The 17,525-nt window shown below is 40.0% G+C and overlaps 1 protein-coding gene across 3 annotated transcripts in view; it reads left to right on the top strand.

Moving 5' to 3' along the window:
• Nucleotides 1-17,525, top strand: part of negr1 (neuronal growth regulator 1) — a 131,969-nt gene that overhangs the window by 96,843 nt on the left and 17,601 nt on the right. Inside the window, exons 7-8 of one of the 3 annotated variants that reach the window (XM_022739306.1) lie at nucleotides 7,627-7,668; nucleotides 9,229-9,277. The exons of 1 other annotated variant lie outside the window; for it this stretch is intronic. In XM_022739306.1, the coding sequence (XP_022595027.1) occupies nucleotides 7,627-7,668; nucleotides 9,229-9,254 (68 nt within the window). In that variant the 3' untranslated portion in view covers nucleotides 9,255-9,277. The remainder of the gene's footprint in view (nucleotides 1-7,626; nucleotides 7,669-9,228; nucleotides 9,278-17,525) is intronic. One more of the 3 variants, XM_022739288.1, reaches the window with a different exon arrangement.

Consider the following 17,525-nt stretch of genomic DNA (forward strand, 5'->3'; position numbering starts at 1 on the left):
TCTTGAGGAAGTGGCTTTTATCCACTTTCATTCCTAAAATAACAAGACACTATTCCGTGTTGTTGAATGTTCTAGTATGCGTCTACATACTGTACATTCTCAAACTTGTTCATTCTTGCTTTCTTCCCCTGTTCGCCACTTATTCTGAGCTTCATACTGTATTCCTTGGTCGGTGTTTCATTTTCCTTCACTGTTGGGCCTTTGCCATTATTTTGTCCAGATGCTGTACCTGCCAAACGGCAACTTAGCAATGACAGCACGGGGCAGGGGAACATATCTCCCTCAACATTTTAGAACAAGTATGGGTTGAAAAAAAAAAAATCTGTTTAATGTATTCACTAATGAAATATGAACAGGTGAATTAAATTATTCACCAGTTTGCACTGCACCCTCTGATGATAACACAGTCCCTAGCAGGCCAGAGACTCCGAATACAAAAAGATATTTCTGTAGAGTTGGCAATTGTCAAAGGAGCACTCCACTCTCCTGTTTGTGTATGCACAAGAACATCAAAGGCTTGTCTCAGATCCTCAAATGGATGATCTTAATGTGACACTAGTGAGGCCTCAAAGGCAGAGCAGCAAAGAAACCCTCAGAATAGATAGAGGAGGCAGCTTCCTGTGCTGCCACCCCCAACTTCTCTCCCCTCCATTCCCTCTCTTTATCTCTTGGTCTTGCTATCGTGGCTTTGTCTATCTGATTCTCCTGTTTCACTCTCTCCCTCCTTTGTCTCTCTTTCTCTCTCTCTATCATTCTCCTTCTCACGCACATACAGTCTCTCATGTCTCTCCCTTTCTCTCTCATGATCACCACTAATGGAAGAGAGGCCAATTCTGCTGTTGCTCCTAATGAGAAATGGCAAGCAATCGCCGCAGCGCACTCTCACCGCTACGTTGACGTAAATAACGAAACCCAGAGGTTAGATTTCACCACGGGTGACTTTGGATTGCTATTTTAGAACCAGTCGATAGCTATTGATGAGCAGGATAGGAAGGGGAAAAGGGGGCATGCATATTTGATAGAGCATCATATATTGAGGTGAATTTTAAGTGTCAACACAATGAGGGTGGTTTGTGGCAGAGAAATTGACTATGTATGTTAGTTTCTTTGGTCGTTTCCATTACACAAAGAGGTTTAGTAGATGCACATGAATTGATAAAGTCAAGTAACTGTCATCCCCATTCAGAAATCTTGGAGTACAGCCACTGGGGAAAAAAGATAAAATATAAACCAAAATATTAAGCATTCAAGGCTCAGTTTCATTAGTCTGTTGACATTAATCTAAAATTGAAAGGTCCTTATCCTTGAGCAGCATAAATCCTTTTTGTCTTAACTTAACAGAGTCACTTAAAATCGGTTCAGCAAAAGACCCGCCATTATCACTGATGAGATGAACTGTGACTGTAGAAAGCCTTCTCTCAAGGAAAGTAAAGGCATTTGTCTTCCACCCGAGGCAGCCACCGGAAGGCAGATAGTTTGTTTGCTGTTTCAGATCCAACAGGAATGGAAAAAAAGAAAAAAGGATTTGCATTCTGGCTTCGTTCACATGTCTACATGGGATGTTCTGACTAATTTCTGAATTTTTGAGATGAGTTGGATGGCCGTGTCCTCACTACATTCTTCTGTGGTGGTTGGGATTCAGTTCTGCCAGTTGTGTCAGACCATGTGGGTTTTTGTGCAGTTAAACCATTAGTCCAGGATTGTGATCTCTTTCAGCTAAGTACCACTTTAAGCTCTGTGTTAAAAACTGTAGTAAAACACAAACTGGGTTCTTTGGAGCAGAAAGAAAGCATACAACCTCTTTGTCACTACTTGTTGGAGTAGTAGTGTTTGTGTATGTGTGCACAAAGCTTTTGTACCTGTATTTTATATCTGATCGCTTTTTTGAGTTGTTGAACACTTGTTATCACTTGTCATAACTGTCTGTACTTCTAAACCACTCCTAAGTTACAAAGGTGTAACAAATTGTACAAGATAATATGCTTGAATGATAACATAGAAATACTCCGAAATAACTTTGAAGGCTTCTTGTGTTTCTATATGTGTTTGCAGATGGAATATTTGTATTTAATTGATTACAACTGTACCAGCGCTTGCACAGGTGTAGTCAGTGCTGTGATTCATTTTCCGTCAGTTAGATTTAATCACAAGACACAGGCTTTCTCTCAGTATCTTCATTGTATTATCCTCATCATTCTCCGGATCAAATCGAACCACAAAGTGAATACAATAGAAAAGCAATCTCAATTTTTTTTTTTTTTTTTTGTCAGTTTGTATTAGCAGTTGTCCAAAATGAAAGTAGTCAGACTGGAACAAAAACTGCAGTGTGGAACTGGATCGATCCATTTCTCCGTAAACTAAGAATGATTGCAGCTTCATACAGAAGGAGTCGTCGTCAACGACAGAGGGTTATGTGCTGGTTGTTTGTTGATTTACTACTTTATTTGACAGAGACAGCGTATATTAATAAACATTACCATACATTTGCCAGAGCTATCCTAATAGTTGTTTTTTGGACAGATTTACAGTCAGCATGTTTATTATTGTATTATTGTATTATTGTATTGTATAGAATATAGACTTGTTGATATGGTTTTGTTTATGTAACATCAATGCTGGCTTTGCAAATGTTTGTGGGGTAAATATTATGGCAGGCTCAACAGTATGAACATTTCAATTGAATTTACTTGTGAAAACAGATGAGACATCTCTGAAAACTAGCAAGACCTAGCAGGTCTGAGGAGGGAATGAAAGTTAAAATGAAAAAACACAGAAGACGAAAAACCCGCTAAGTTAAATACTTAGATCCAACACACTGACAACATGTGTGAGTGCTAATGTTTGATAATCGAGTCATTAATGAATATAGTCTTGCCATTATTGTTGAACAAACATAGAAACACACTTCACAAATGTGTGTGTTACATTCTGCGTTGTTTGTCATCACCTTAAGTTATTTTACCCATCAAAAGTGCTACTGCTGAGCTGAGCCCAGTTTGTGCCACTAGTGTTACTAAATGAGTTTTACATTTCAAGGTCATTCGACAACAGTTCAGAAGGGATTTTCAGAATCCTCATATTTGAATTTCAAACCATCTGGATAAAAAAAAAAAAAAATACTCCATCCACTGCAGAATTTAAAAGATTAAAGAGTTTTTTCAAGTTGCACATATTTCACCTAATCCAAACAAGGATGGTGTCTGGAAGTGGTATATCACCTTGCTAAAATTGTAAGTTTCATAAGTGATAATAAAAATAAATATTGTCAGTTTTATTGATATATATTGATGTTTCCGAACTCAGAACAATATTTTTTAGAGCAGTAACATTTTAAAGAGCAAGGGCACATGTCATTTCCTCCTGGTTCTTTAACTTTTTGAGTTTTTTAAAGATTACTGGGTATTTATATTTTGTGACTTGAATGTAATGGTAATTCATAAGGCACAAACTGGGGTCATGTATAGACTCAAGTCATGTGGTCCTGTAGACCACCATCAGGCCAAAGAGAATCAGCATTTTATATAAACCAGTTATTCTTTAATGAAAGATTCAAGAAAAAAACAAAGAATTAAAAGAAATTATGAATTATTTGTAAATGTACCTGAACATTCACTGCAGGTTGCATTTCTCACAAATTCTCTTTGCACATACACATATACACTACACACCACAGTCTCACACACACACACACACTTTATGATTTTAGCTGAGGTATAACAATCACCAAACTGGCAATCCCTATTTCAACTTCCAATTTCATGTGCTAGATGGAAGTGAACTGCGATGAAAAGACTGAGGCTGTTCACTCCAATTTTCTGAGGAGTCCTCCAGCTTAATTGGTCAAGCTCTTATCCCCCAGCCCACCTCGGCTTAGCCCTGGAGGAGATTTTCTCCACCTATACCTCTGCCTTCATTTCCTCCTTTCTCTTCTCCCCTCCTCCCCCCTCTGAGCAGTAATCGGAAGAGACTGATGGGGGAGAAAAAGAGTTACTCACTCTCTCTCTCCATCGCTGCTCAGGCTCCCTCAGGCAGGAGAGACACTGCTGGCTAGTTGGTTAATGAACGTCGTGTTCGTTTGTCACGCTTATCAATCACCGCATGTGTAGGTGTCATTTCGACATGTCTCCTCATCTGCCATTGTTGTTGATGATGTTGTTTGTTCCCACACCGTGTGATTGTACCTGAGTCATGGAGCAGAGATGCAGGAAAATTGGAGCTAAAGGTGCAACCCGAAATGTGGGTGTGTGATAACAGCTTAAAATGTAGGGAAATAATGTTGAAGCCATGTGGGGAAGATAATTGTGTTCATTTTGGTGTTCAACTATTCGCCCTTCTATTTCTTTGTCTGCATTGGTCATAAAACAAGTTGCATCTATATTTGATATTCAGCTGTTTTCTGGTTGATTTTGTTTTAATCTTAAAAATAATCTAACACATATCAAAATGTGCTGAATAAATTAAACATGGCAAGGTTGCAGTGTCCTTTATTTTTCCCAAAAACACCCTTTACAGTGTTGCGCCATTTACCTATCCTTTGAATGCCTGCATTTCCATATTTAAGCAATCAGAAAAGCCATTAACATTTTCCAGCCGCACTGCGATGAGGAAATGTTTGGTGCTATAGCAGAGTCTTCATCCTGCAGCCCAGCGGGCAATGGACTTTATACCCACCCACACCCCACCCACCATCACTGAGTCCTGTAGGAGACCAGATGCACTGCTAAGGACATTCATCCCTGGATGACTGAGCCCTGTGGATGCTCACAGGATGATACACGCTCTGGGCAACATTAAAAATGACACAGGATAAATAACTAATTAGCTGACTCACAAATTAACACAGTTGTTAACACCAACTATTCCATCATCGTGGAGGGATAAGTGAGGAAAATGTTTAAGAATAGCCCAACAATTCACACAAAGAATGTGTCCCTGCATGACAATAACTTGATAATGCCCTCAAATGGAGCAGTGAAGATGAACTGGACGCACAGACTGCAAATTTTCTTTCTTTCTTTTCCTACCCACTCCTTTAAGGGGTGCTTACTGCAATGTAGCACAAAATTGCCATATTTTATCTGTTTGATCTGATTGTTGATTAGTATTATTGACTGAGGAAGTAATTCAAGCACTGCTGAATTTTAACAGTCACTTTTAAAACCTGGATTTTGGCACAAACTCAACAAATTGAGATCATATAGACATCTATGTGGATCTTTGCTTTTATCAGCTTCCTGTCTTGTCTGTTCGGTGAAATGTAGGTGTGTGTAACTTAAGTATTAACATTGGATTACCTTGGATGAGCTAAACTCTGAACAGGGCCAACATGAACAGTGATTCCCACAAATCATGTCACATAAATCTCTTACAATATCCCGTCTACAGGAAACAAAGAGAATAGCAATCCATGAAATGAAATAGCTGCGAAAACTAATGTGTTTTATCTTGCAAGTGAGCAAGCTGCGCAAGAGGTCGACTGGCGTTTACAGTACGTGAAATGATGCGTTGCTGTGCTGAATGAGAGAAAGAGTCCAAGTCAGTCTGGAGCTGTGAGGGAAAGATTGCATGTCAAAAGATATGTTCCACAGTAATGGAGGAGTGTCTGAGAGCTCATGAAATGATTCACTGGTGAATTCATGCTCAAGTATTAATCAGATAGCACCCGCCTGCCTGTTTGAAGAAAGAACTAAAAAGAAACTGCCTTCACATATCGGCTCCCCCAGGAGTACTTGAAGTGGAAACATTTGTGGAAGAAAAGATTAATTCGACCATTTCTCCACCAATATACCGATGGAAAAGGCGTATCATTCCACGTATGAATACTGATTCCTACACAATTTCCCCTTCAAATAGAATGATGGAATCAGTCGGAAGCAAATGTTTTATTGTTGTTGGTATCACAGTGGCCTTTATAACAGCAAGACGGCCATTACACAGTTCACACTTGAGAAAAGCGACACAGATCACAGATTGAGAGCATGGTGTGGACGAGGTGCGCAATTGAAAGTTCCCATGTAAATGGATTAAAATGGAGAGTCTAAGTAGGCTTCTGCACTGTTGCATGCCCTAGATACAGCAGCTCACTGCAACAACCTAAAGTAGAATTCTTTTTGTGTGTGAAATGCGTGTGAGGTGTAATCATGGCTGCCATGGTTTCCCTTGTGACAGATAAGCTCCTCCTCTGCCATGAAGCCTTCTGGAGGAAGTTGGTTTATACCTTTGTGGGGAGTATAAATAGTTGTTTTTTCGCTGCAAGTACAAGTCTCACTGTTTGTGTGTCAAAAACGCAAAGCTGAAAACAACCCTATGAGCCCGACCACTGCATCGCTTTGACTTGATGGCGCTAATGGTAAAGAACAGCTTTGCTTTGCCACACATCCCCGATTCTGCTCCCAAGTGAGTCACCGCACAAACCTGGTCACAGCTTATCTCAATTTAAGTGCTTGTTTACTAAACAGAAAGCCATGTTATTTATTTATTTGTTTCACTTCAACTTCAGATCAAATGGGCAGCAATGTTTACATTACAGTGATATCTTCAAACCAAAGTAGCATTAAATAATGTATTCCTAACAGCAGAGTCTGGATTTAACTCTCAAGTTTTGGAAGCCAGAAATCAAAGAAATTGGCTAATTATTAGGTCATTGGTGTCAGTAACCTTATCAACAACCAAATGTGATATGTTTTTTTTTTTTTTTTTTTTGGGCTACACTATCATGCATCACTTTTATTATCTGGACCTGTTCGACCCTTGCATCAGTTTAGTAGCTATTGTAGATGGAATTTTGATTCCTTCCGCACCAAAATCTACAGGAACATCTTTACCACAAATGTGACTAAGCATAAAATCTACTCTGTGTGACATTTTACACATACACTTCATGCTGCCGTGCTTCGGTCGATACACTTAGTTCTAGTAGTCTGACACACTAGACTGAACATTCATGGACGCCACATTATTCCATCTCCCAAATGCCACCAGTGGCTCAGCCTGAAATGAGTTCATAAGGTAATCAGATTGGGACTCTTGAGTTCGCTCCTCAGAGGGATCAAAGCCAGACTAAAAGTTTCTTTTTTTTTTTTTTTTTTTTTTTTTTAAGTCAGTTCATGCAACCTAAAAGAAGGACATAATATGGCGAACTGTGCTATAGCCTCTGGAAAGGGAAAATAAAGTTAAACTGATGTGATTTAAGAACTACCCGGCAGGTGCAGATGAAATTATGGGTGCTAACTGAGCATGGTGTGATCTTGCACTATCAAAGTGAGACACGGCCAGTTGTTTAGCATACCAGAAGTATGATGAAAGTTTTTTTACCCGGTCACAAAACACCTTCGGGGCTTTGGAGCAGCCTCAGTTCCCAGGTTCCCCTCAGTTTTTGTCTTAGCTGTAACCCATGCAAATCCGAGGCGACTGGGGGGATGAAACGTGTTGTTTATGAGCATGTGGAGGTTGCATCTTGCCACTGAGACACCGGTCCTTAATGCATGGAGAGGATTTGTCTCCATTCCCTGTCCTTTTGTCCTTGCATGCACTTTTATTTTTTATTTTACGTCTCCATTCTGTTAATAATACATGAATGTCCTCTTTCCCTCCCCCTCCCTCTTCCCCCCCTCTCCTTCCCTTTAGCAATTATTGAACCCACCACCACTAGTGCTGTCTCAAGCCCAGGTCAGTATGTCACCATGCTGTACACCAAATCAGCAAAGAGGTCCGCTGCCTCATACTAACCTGAGCCGAAATCCTCTCCTCCATCTTGATTTATTTCAATTGGCTGGCTGGAATGACTTCTGGGTGTACAGCTTCATTGTATGTCCTTTATTTCTTTTGTTTGCATTTCCTTTTTTTGAATTTATTTGATTTATTTATTTTTTGTTAATTTTGAGCTGGCTTCTACAGCCTGGCTACATATACTTCCTGCACCCTGCGTCATCGCAACACCCTGCCCCCTTTCCTTTCATTAAACCCCACTTCTGCCACCACCACCCCCACGTGGAGCAAACAGTAGTAGTCATCAAAGTGGCTGTTCCATATGCCTCTATGCCTCTGGGTCTGGTGCTTTTCATAATGCTGATGGCTTCTTCTTCTTCTCTTTCTGGCTTTCTCACCACCAACACCACCACTCTCCTGTTCCTCAGTGCTAGCTAAATGCAGTATACATCAAAGGCAGGACGCTGTTGGTGTCAAAGGCCCTTGGTTTGTTGTTTGCAAGATGGAATCTCCGCAGCCTTTGTACTTTTATCACTCCCTTTCTGCCTTTCTCTCTCTTTCTGTGTCTTAATCTTCCTATATCCCTCTCCCTCCTTTCTCTCTCTGTTCTTTCCTCTTTCTAGAACAATCAGTTGGCGCTCTGCCACCCTCTTTAACCTGATCTCCTGCTAGTGCTGTTGTCGGTGCTACACTGTCAATGTCGCCCTTGTTTCCCCCCTCGCTGTATTCTCCTGCTTCCACATTCCAGCCCAGAGTAATCCCCTCTGCCTGGTCGTCTTTTCTCCCTCTCTAATGGTTTTAAGCAAGTCGCAGAATGTAATCTCTCATGCTGGTTACATTATTTTTGCTTAATACTGTTCACACGCACAGTAACATGCAGACACGCACTCACACTAAAAAGCTTTCACTGGCAGGAATGGTCACAATAGACATTGAAATGAAAACATGTTGAAATATTCAAACACCTGGACTTATGGTGCAAATCTAATCACATGTGAGGATTCATATTGCATGAGGAAACTGCTAAGAGTTTTTGTGACTTTTCATCCAGCTCTCTGGCGAGACGCCATCGTTTTCCTCCTGGGGTTTTTTGGAGGCACAGCCCCGGATTAGCACGTGCTCGCCTGCGTTCTCTACCTGTCTATCGGAGCCAAATATAATTATCTGTGGAGATTCTGTCAGATAACAAGTTAAAATAAGCTCAGCAGCAACGAACAGTCCTGGCATGGCCCTGAACTCTCATTTGATGTAACACTTGCAGAACAAATGACAATTTCATGGTCCAAAGGAACACCAGTGGTTTCAATCGTAGAGATAAACTCACTCACCGACCCACTGTTCTTGTTTTGTTCCAAGTTGTATTTGAAGTTAATTTTTTGATGGCGCCCTCACTAAGTGGTTTGGCAAAGGGAATTATTTTAGATCCATGCAAATGGCTCTTTGTCCCAACCGTTGTTTAATCGCATTTAATAATTAATTTTTAACAGGTTATCATCTGCTTTTATTTCCCCTGTGAATTAGTTTGGGAAGATGTCCTCCTAAAATAAGGAATGGAAATCTGGTCTGTAAGGTAAGCAAATCAGGAAATCTGAAGTAGAAAAATTGCTCACCCACAGCACTTGCAGCAGTGCATGTTTCAGTCCATTGATTCAGGGCAAATGACAAAAAAAATTCAAATTACAGAGAGAAAACAGTGTTAATAGGCAACATCAGTCATTCTGATTTTATTTCTAATCTGGCTATGCCGGTACTACTCTAATAAAAATCAGTGCAGATGTTAATGTGCAGGTTAATTGGATCCTATTTGCACACTAGATATTAGATTGTTTGAACTCAGAGCTCATATACTCTGATCTTTCAAAGACAAAACGGTGGACACCCTTGTGCCACAAGGACAGTTTTCACAATGGTCCCAACTGTAACACTTAAATAATAAACGTGCAGTATTTTGAGCAAGTTGGAAGACCAGTAAGTAGTATCCTGAAATAAATGGAAACCAGTGGTTGCTTAAAAGGTGAGAAATCAGTCCAAAAAAAAAGATAAATTAATAAAAATAAAAAAAAAACTGTAAAACAGTAAAAAACAGCAAGTGTGCATGCAAAGCAGAGCGTAGAAAATACTGAAAAAAAAACACAACTAACTTTATTGACAAATACATTGTGAATTTTTTGGATAACCAAAGTGTGAATTATGTTTTTGAATTGGAATGGTGCTAGAAATTTGGAAATTGGAAAATGCTTTCAAAATGCACTGACTTATCCCTGAGTACTCTGCAAAACGTACAACATGGGAATAAGTCATTTATCTTAAGTGGTCAACAACAACCACTTGAAGCTCTTATCAACAAAAGGAAAGACATGATGGTTCACACATGTACAAGCAGGAGGTCCCCTGCTCCGGTTATCATCCAGAAAGAGGTCACACAGCAGCACTCTTTTCAGGAAAAGCCATGGCTGAAAGTTCTCCTGAAGAAACTGAGCTCCTTCAGTGTGTGCAACAGGCTGCTGCAGTGGCCAGGGCGCCATTCTTGGCTGCAGTGTGTTAGGGAGGCGGCATCAACACTGATGATGCCAGCTGACTCATTTAGCTTGTAAGGAAGGCCAGCTCTGTGGTGGGGCTGGAACTGCACAGTCTGGGGGTAGTGGCAGAGAGGAGGATGATGGACATGATGAACGCCATCCTGGATAACCCCTCCCACTCACTCTATGACGAACTGTGGCAGATGGACCGCACATTCTGCATCCAGCTCATCCCACCACAGAGCAAGCCGGAGCTCTTCAAGCGCTCACTTTTGCCCACTGCTATCAGACGCCACTGCTATCAGACGCCACAACAGCAAGTGTGACCGCCCCCCCCGACCCCCACACACACACACACACACACACACACACACACACACACACACACACACACACACACACACACCTCCCCACACCTCCTAACCCCCAACCCACTCACACTCAGCCAGAACAGTCAGGCTCAATGTCCTTATCTCTCATACTGGCCCAATATCTAGACTCTGACTACTGACTACTGAAAATGGACTTTCTCTGTTGAACAATGGCACATGAACCTTTTGCATGAACTACATTTTCATTTTTATTATTATTATTGTCATTATTTAGGGCTGTGCCACCCATTGTGTATCTTTTCTTCTTCTGTTCTTTTTCTTCCTCTGCAATGGGAGTCTATGGCATCCCCCAGAACCGTATGGTAAAAAGTTTTGAAATTTGACACACTGATTGAGGACATTCCTGTGATGCTTGTCACCAAGTTTCATGTCTGTGCCTCAAGCGCTCTAGTGCCACCAACAGGTCAAAATTTGAGGTGCATTCACACGTGTAACTTTTGAACCGTATGCCTGGCTTTCAAAAACGAGTTACCATATTGGATGATCCGCCATATTGGATTTTACGTGTTTTTTTTCGCTACTCCACAGATAAACTTTGACCAATCTTCACTAAAATTGGGACGGATGATTTTGGATGGATTTTTGATTTTCAAAAACATTTGTTTTATCACAGCTAATTACAAATCGCAAAGCTGCCTAACAGGAAGTGAGGTCATAGCTCACCTACACTGTAATGTATGAAAGATAAACTTCATACATGGACTCAGGGCCTCGTTAGGAGGTAGCTCAAGAAATCTAGTGTCCTTTGACTTTTAGGGGGGCGCTGGAATAATAGAAATTGCATTTTGCCTCATAACTGTTGATGTGTTTGCCTTAAAATCCAAATTATTGTGTCTGGTAATATCATAGAAGGGCCCAAGGTTGAGAAATGGCAACTTGTCAGGTCAACCTAATTGATGCAGGAGACATTTTGGAGTTTATCAAAAACTGTGTTGCTACTCCTCAAAGTTCAAAATCAAAAACGTCATTGAAGCCGCTTAACAAGAAATTAGCATACAGCAACAGCTTGTATGTATCCAGACCAACACATTAAAGGAAGCCCAAAATCATCACCCCCTTGCCTCTAGGGGGCACTGCAGTAAGTAAAAATAGGTTTTGGCTAATAACCATTGGCATGTTTGCCTTAAAAAGACAGTCTTGTTTCTGGTAATACCGTCTCAGCCAGTCTTTAATCAACTGACATGAAGCTTGCTGTGCATGCTTACAATGACATCATTTTTCCATGACAACTCTGGCCTGCTGGGCTGCTTGGCCCCCACATTGCTGCTTGCAGCTATATTTGTTATTATTGTTAGTTTTGAGAATAATAATTTTGAGAAGTATGGTTATGTGCTGTCTTGCCGAGAGTTTGATGAGAAGATTGATACCACCCTCGTGTGTACAGTAACTGTGAAGCTATAGTCAGTAGACAGTGAGTTTAACTTAGCATAAAGACTGGAAGCAAGGGGGAAGGGCTAGCCTAGTTTAAAAAAATCCATCTAGCAGTACCTCTAAACTCACTTCAACAACAAACTCAACAACACATTATATTTTAATGTGTTTTTACATTTTTTATGGTATATTAGTGTTGTAGTCAATATGTGACTGCTCAGGCATCTGATGAAAGTGCACTGTTGTGAACATTTTACCTTGTGTAGTTTTTTTCTATACCTACAGCACCTGTAACTTTGACCTCTGACACTTGAAATCCTCATATTCTTATAGTTTCTTAAACAAAATATACAGATATGTTCACACTTGTCAGGGAACCAGAGACACATATAGAAACCATCTGTCGCTGCTATCCACCGCTCATTAAAGTTTACACTGCCTATGTAGAAAATGGTAATATTCCACATTTTGTTGACAATAAAGGTCTTAAGCTTGTTTTATCTTAAGCGTATGGATTTGTACGTATTTACCTAAACATAAAGCACTGCTCCAATACTCCAAAGCATCTGGTTTGGTGCCACCCTGTCATCCCAGTGAAATGTAGATCTGTGATAATAGCATATGCTGCCACAGGCTTTCACTTCCGTTTATTTCCGCAAATCACTTGACAGTAGAAAAACAATGTTCTTAACACTGTACTAAGCCAGATTTCATGTCTTTGCGAGGCACAGTGTACAGTGCTACTGGTTCAAGGAATATTACATGCATTATACATAATGTGTGCGACTCCGTCTGATTCCCATGTGCCATGTTCTCTCCCAAATAAACAAAATTCAGACAGCCTGAATGTAGCTAAGTGAAGATGATCCACATACTATTTCACTCTCACTCTACTAATCCTGTTCTTTGGCCTCATTTTTCATACAGCGTGATGATTTTTTTTCCAATATCTGGTATAATCAGACCTAATTACGGAGGAGGTAACTGTAATACTGTCATGTATCTTGGAAGCCTGGCATGCGAAGCATTTATTTGACCCTCCCCCCGACCCAGTATGAAGCAGTAGGCGATAGGAAACACAGATTAATGAGTCCATGAAGGTTTATGTGTCTTGGTGATACCGTGGAGTAGGCCATAAAACACGGATGTGCTGTGTGATGAGGGGATCCATGATGGAGCAACCTTTAAGAATGATCAACTTTTAATCCAGAGCAGTGCTCCACATTTTGTTTTGTATGCATTTTATGTGAACAAACAGTGAAACCAGTTTCTTTATGTAGATGCTTTGAAATTGAAAGTCTCACCAGCTTAATGAAGCCCATTTTCTGATTGATTTAGAGCAAAGGTAGGTCATATATCTTTCTTTATACAAGGTCCAGAGCACAACATCAAAGAGATAATCTACCTTATTAAGTATTCTTTCTAAGTCCTCCAAAATTCAAAAGCCACTCACTCAGCTCCCCAAGGCTCAGGGAGCAGTGTTAATCAAATTATTTTAGTGAGCATGTAAAGCTTCTTTAATCAAAGGATAGCTGGCTAATTTGTGTCTGAAATTGGGGTAATGTCTTCTTTGGAAGATGACTTTAAACAAGGTTAGGTTATGCTTTTCCTCTCCCAATTCTTTATTTTGTTATCTGATGTTGGTACAAGTTGGACCCTCAAGCACATTTTGCTGACATTACACTGTGCAAGGTCTTCTCAACAAATAAACAGCTTGGCATTTTTCTCTTAAGTTCTAAATTAATATTCTCTCTTGGCCATCACTTTGTAAATATTAGACTAACTATTACTGGAAAAGGCTCATAAGCACATTTAGTCTGTCTTTGAAACCATGTAATACATTACTTTGGTGATTAAATCTGCAGCTGACTGTTTTTCAAAATACTGTTGCAACATTTTCTAACTTTAGCCCTAATACATAATGCATCTTTAGCTGTGTTCATTAAAGTTTGAAAACTTCTGGACTTTTTATCATGTTTTTATTCCATGTTGGCCTCAGTGGGAATTAATACAGATAAAAGAGCAACAGTTTGAAGGAACATTTTAAATTAAAGATTTTAGATGTTCACCCCGTTCAGCTGAGGAAGTCCATTGTAAATGAGGAGCAAACCTCTCAATTTCTCCTGAGCCTGAATATTGGTTGCTATCAGCTCCTGCCTTGTAATGAAGGCAAAGTGACCATGAGATTTCTTTTTGTTTGAAACAACGTCTCTGTCTGTGGGGCTGTTGTCAATATCGTGTCACATCAAACAAAACTTCTATTCCTAGCCATATTTCAAGATGAAAGTCACAACATCAGAACTGGTGAAATGGAGAGACTGCCTCCTATATCCATTAATTCGCTTCAAATTATTTTACATGTTGAGCTAAGAGCTCATTGCTCTAAATACAGCTAAGTATGTAAATATTGCACTTCTTTCCTGAAAATGCTAACTATTAACGGGGAGAGTGATCCTGCTCCAGGGCCCTGTAGCAGTGCATACTAAATCCTTGCAATATATTCTGAAACATATGCTCCAACATATGCCACATGTCCACATGGACTACTGGAATACTGATTATTATTGATAACCTGAATACTGGGCCATGCTGAATTGGTGTGCAAGTGAAATATTCACAAAAGTCATGGAAGGAAAGCTAAAAGAATATTAAAGGTATCTTTGGCTTTAAGGCAGAGTAATACGTTTTTGCTGCCACAGTATGTCCTTAATTTCCATCAGGATTATTTCTGACATTGTACAGGAGGAAACCTACTTAGAGATTGATATTGGATTCCTCGGATGTCATTGAATGAGTTGGATAGATCTGCCTGTCCTTCGTTTAACCCCAGGCACAATCAATCACACTAATCACTGTCAATCAGTCCACATCACTAATTGCGTAACACCATCTCCATCTGCTCTGTAGTTCCTTTCAAACTAAACTTGGTTCTCATCCCATATGTTATCTTTTCAGACATTTTCATCTTAGATGAGAAATCTGACACTCCAAGTCAGTCAAACAGTACCAGGTACCAGATTTCAAAAGGGGCTTTTTTTCCATCCCCTGACTTTCACTTCACACAGAGCGCCGACTCTGTCATCTCTCTCCTCCTGCAACCCTCAAAACCCCATAAATCAACCAGCTCCCGAACTTGCACTGAACTAAAAACAAACTAAGATGCTGCTTTGTTTTTTTGCCGTTGATCAGATTTAGGTATTGTTGATGTTACAGATAAAGACTTCATCATGAGGTGAATTGTGTAGAACTCCTCAGCGCGGGAAACCTATAGAAGCTGCGTTTCACCAAAAAACAGCTAAAAAAGATCTCAGTGTTAACGGTGCTTATGTGTCCTGTTCCTTTTAAACTTCTGTAGCCAAAAGCATGAGCCACAAGCACTGTAGTTAAACTGCGTCAAGTGGCAATTACAATCTAGTCACTAATACTGACTACTTGGGTTTATGAGTCACCCCCAGGTAATGGCGGTATAAATACACTGCACTCATGAAATATTCAGTAGGGTGGAATATCTCCTACTGATAAGCTTGCATTAGGGTCTTGTCTGTGTAGACTGGTACTGTAAATCCTAGAGGACTGGACTTGTTGAAACTACAGTGTTAAACTGCTTGAGGAAAAGTAAACAGCCCTGCCTCTCTTTACCCAGCATGCCTGGTGTCAGACACACTGAGCTACCCACAGATAATCCTTTTTGGCAGTGCATTTTCTACCAGCCTTATCAGTTATATGGTGGCAAGATCAAGAGCCATGCAAACCCCCTCTGCACCCTCCTCTCACCAGCGCAACGCCACCCAGACTTCTGTCCTGCACGGTTTGTTTTGAGGTGATACACTGACCTTCATTTTCACCGAGTGCTAACTCGCCCAATCATCTCTGGAAGGTCCTGATAAGCAGATGGCATGTCATCTATCATACATGACCACTAGAACCTTGCACAACGTAAATAGACGTTGGGTTTTCTCCTGTGAGCTTCCTCAGTCAAAAACCTGTTGTTAAAGGAAACAGGTTCAAAGGTTCAGGAAATTAAACACACATTCCCTCCTTTGCTCAAAGATATATTATATCTAATGAAACATAAATAGGAAAACAAAGCCTCCAGTGACTGCATTTAGGAAACTGCTCATTATACAATGCACATTATACAGGGTATATCCAGCATTTAGTAAGGCCACTGATTATCTCATTTTATAGTGCTCCTGAGCTTTACAGCATGATCCTCTGAAATATCAAAGTGTGCCAGTGTTTCCACAGTTCATTTAATTGATCAACAGTTTCCATGCCTTCCGACAACACTTGCATTACCTTACTGCATACAGCATATGCTTTCAGGAAATGAAAGCCATTACTTTGATACTCTAATAGCACACAATATGACTGCTGTATGATCCTGTGTTTCCTCTCTGTAATTCCTTTTAATGAGTATTAATCAAGGGAAGTGTTATTTTTGTTATTTGGCTGATTGGTACTCGCTTGTTTGTGTGATATTGGTCATTACGGGTCTTTTGCTGTGGCTGCCTGGGCTTTTTATTATAGTGCCCTAAAACACATTTTGAGTGCTATAACTGATTAGTTAGATGTGGGAGATACTGTCGATGAAATTGATTTTGTGTTTTACTGTGCTGGGGAGGATGCTCTAAAACAAAGTGATGTCTCTTTCCCCTTATTTGTTTTGGTTGATTAATAATGAAACGCTCATGATATGCTTCAAAAAAAGGAAATTTTTTTTGTTTTTTTTGTTTTTTTGTTTTTTTTTAAGCATTGCAACAAAGAAATAAATGTTGATTGTGCGGATGTTATACACAAATTACAAGATGATTGAAGGACATACCAGTTAGTACGTTCACATTCACGTCTAATGGCAGTGCTTAGTGTAGGACGTAGTGTGTCCTATATGTAGCTAAGTAAATTGTAATGGTGTAGAAGTCAGGGGAGGGTAAATGCATGTAGCATGATTAGAGTCCACGTCCCATTACAGACCAGCAATTACTGTACTGCCATTTTATTACCAGTAACCATGATCTCTGACTAAACTTAACTAAGTTTTGTAGTTGCCTAACCTTAACCATATCCAAACCAAACTCACCGTAACCATGATCTTGGTATATGCAGTGTACTGTCCTCCTTGTGTATTTAGGGTGTACACAAATTAACAACTAGGCTAACGCCACAGGAGACAGGGAATAGTGTCCAAGCTCCATGTTTTAATGAATAAGGTGTCAAATATAAAAACGATCTGTATTAGTATACACAGTCTCCAATTCAAACATCCTTGAGTATCCAGTAAACAGATTTGATGCTACTGAACTGATTAGCCAACAAGCATCACCACAATTAACTAGCTCACTTCCTGTTTTAGATCTGAGGGAGCTGTGTTCACTGCAGTCCCATCACTGCTCCCTAGGGGTAACTAAAGGCTAATAAGGACAAATGAACTCACTCATTAAACCAAAAGACCTGAAAGAGGAACATGCAGATATGGTTATATTATGTATATTATGTATTGTTGATGTTAAAAAATTTTGCAACTGAAAACCTGGAG

Source organism: Seriola dumerili, unplaced genomic scaffold (genome assembly GCF_002260705.1).
Source record: "Seriola dumerili isolate Sdu_G_001 unplaced genomic scaffold, Sdu_1.0 BDQW01000002.1, whole genome shotgun sequence".
Classification (NCBI taxonomy): domain Eukaryota; kingdom Metazoa; phylum Chordata; class Actinopteri; order Carangiformes; family Carangidae; genus Seriola; species Seriola dumerili.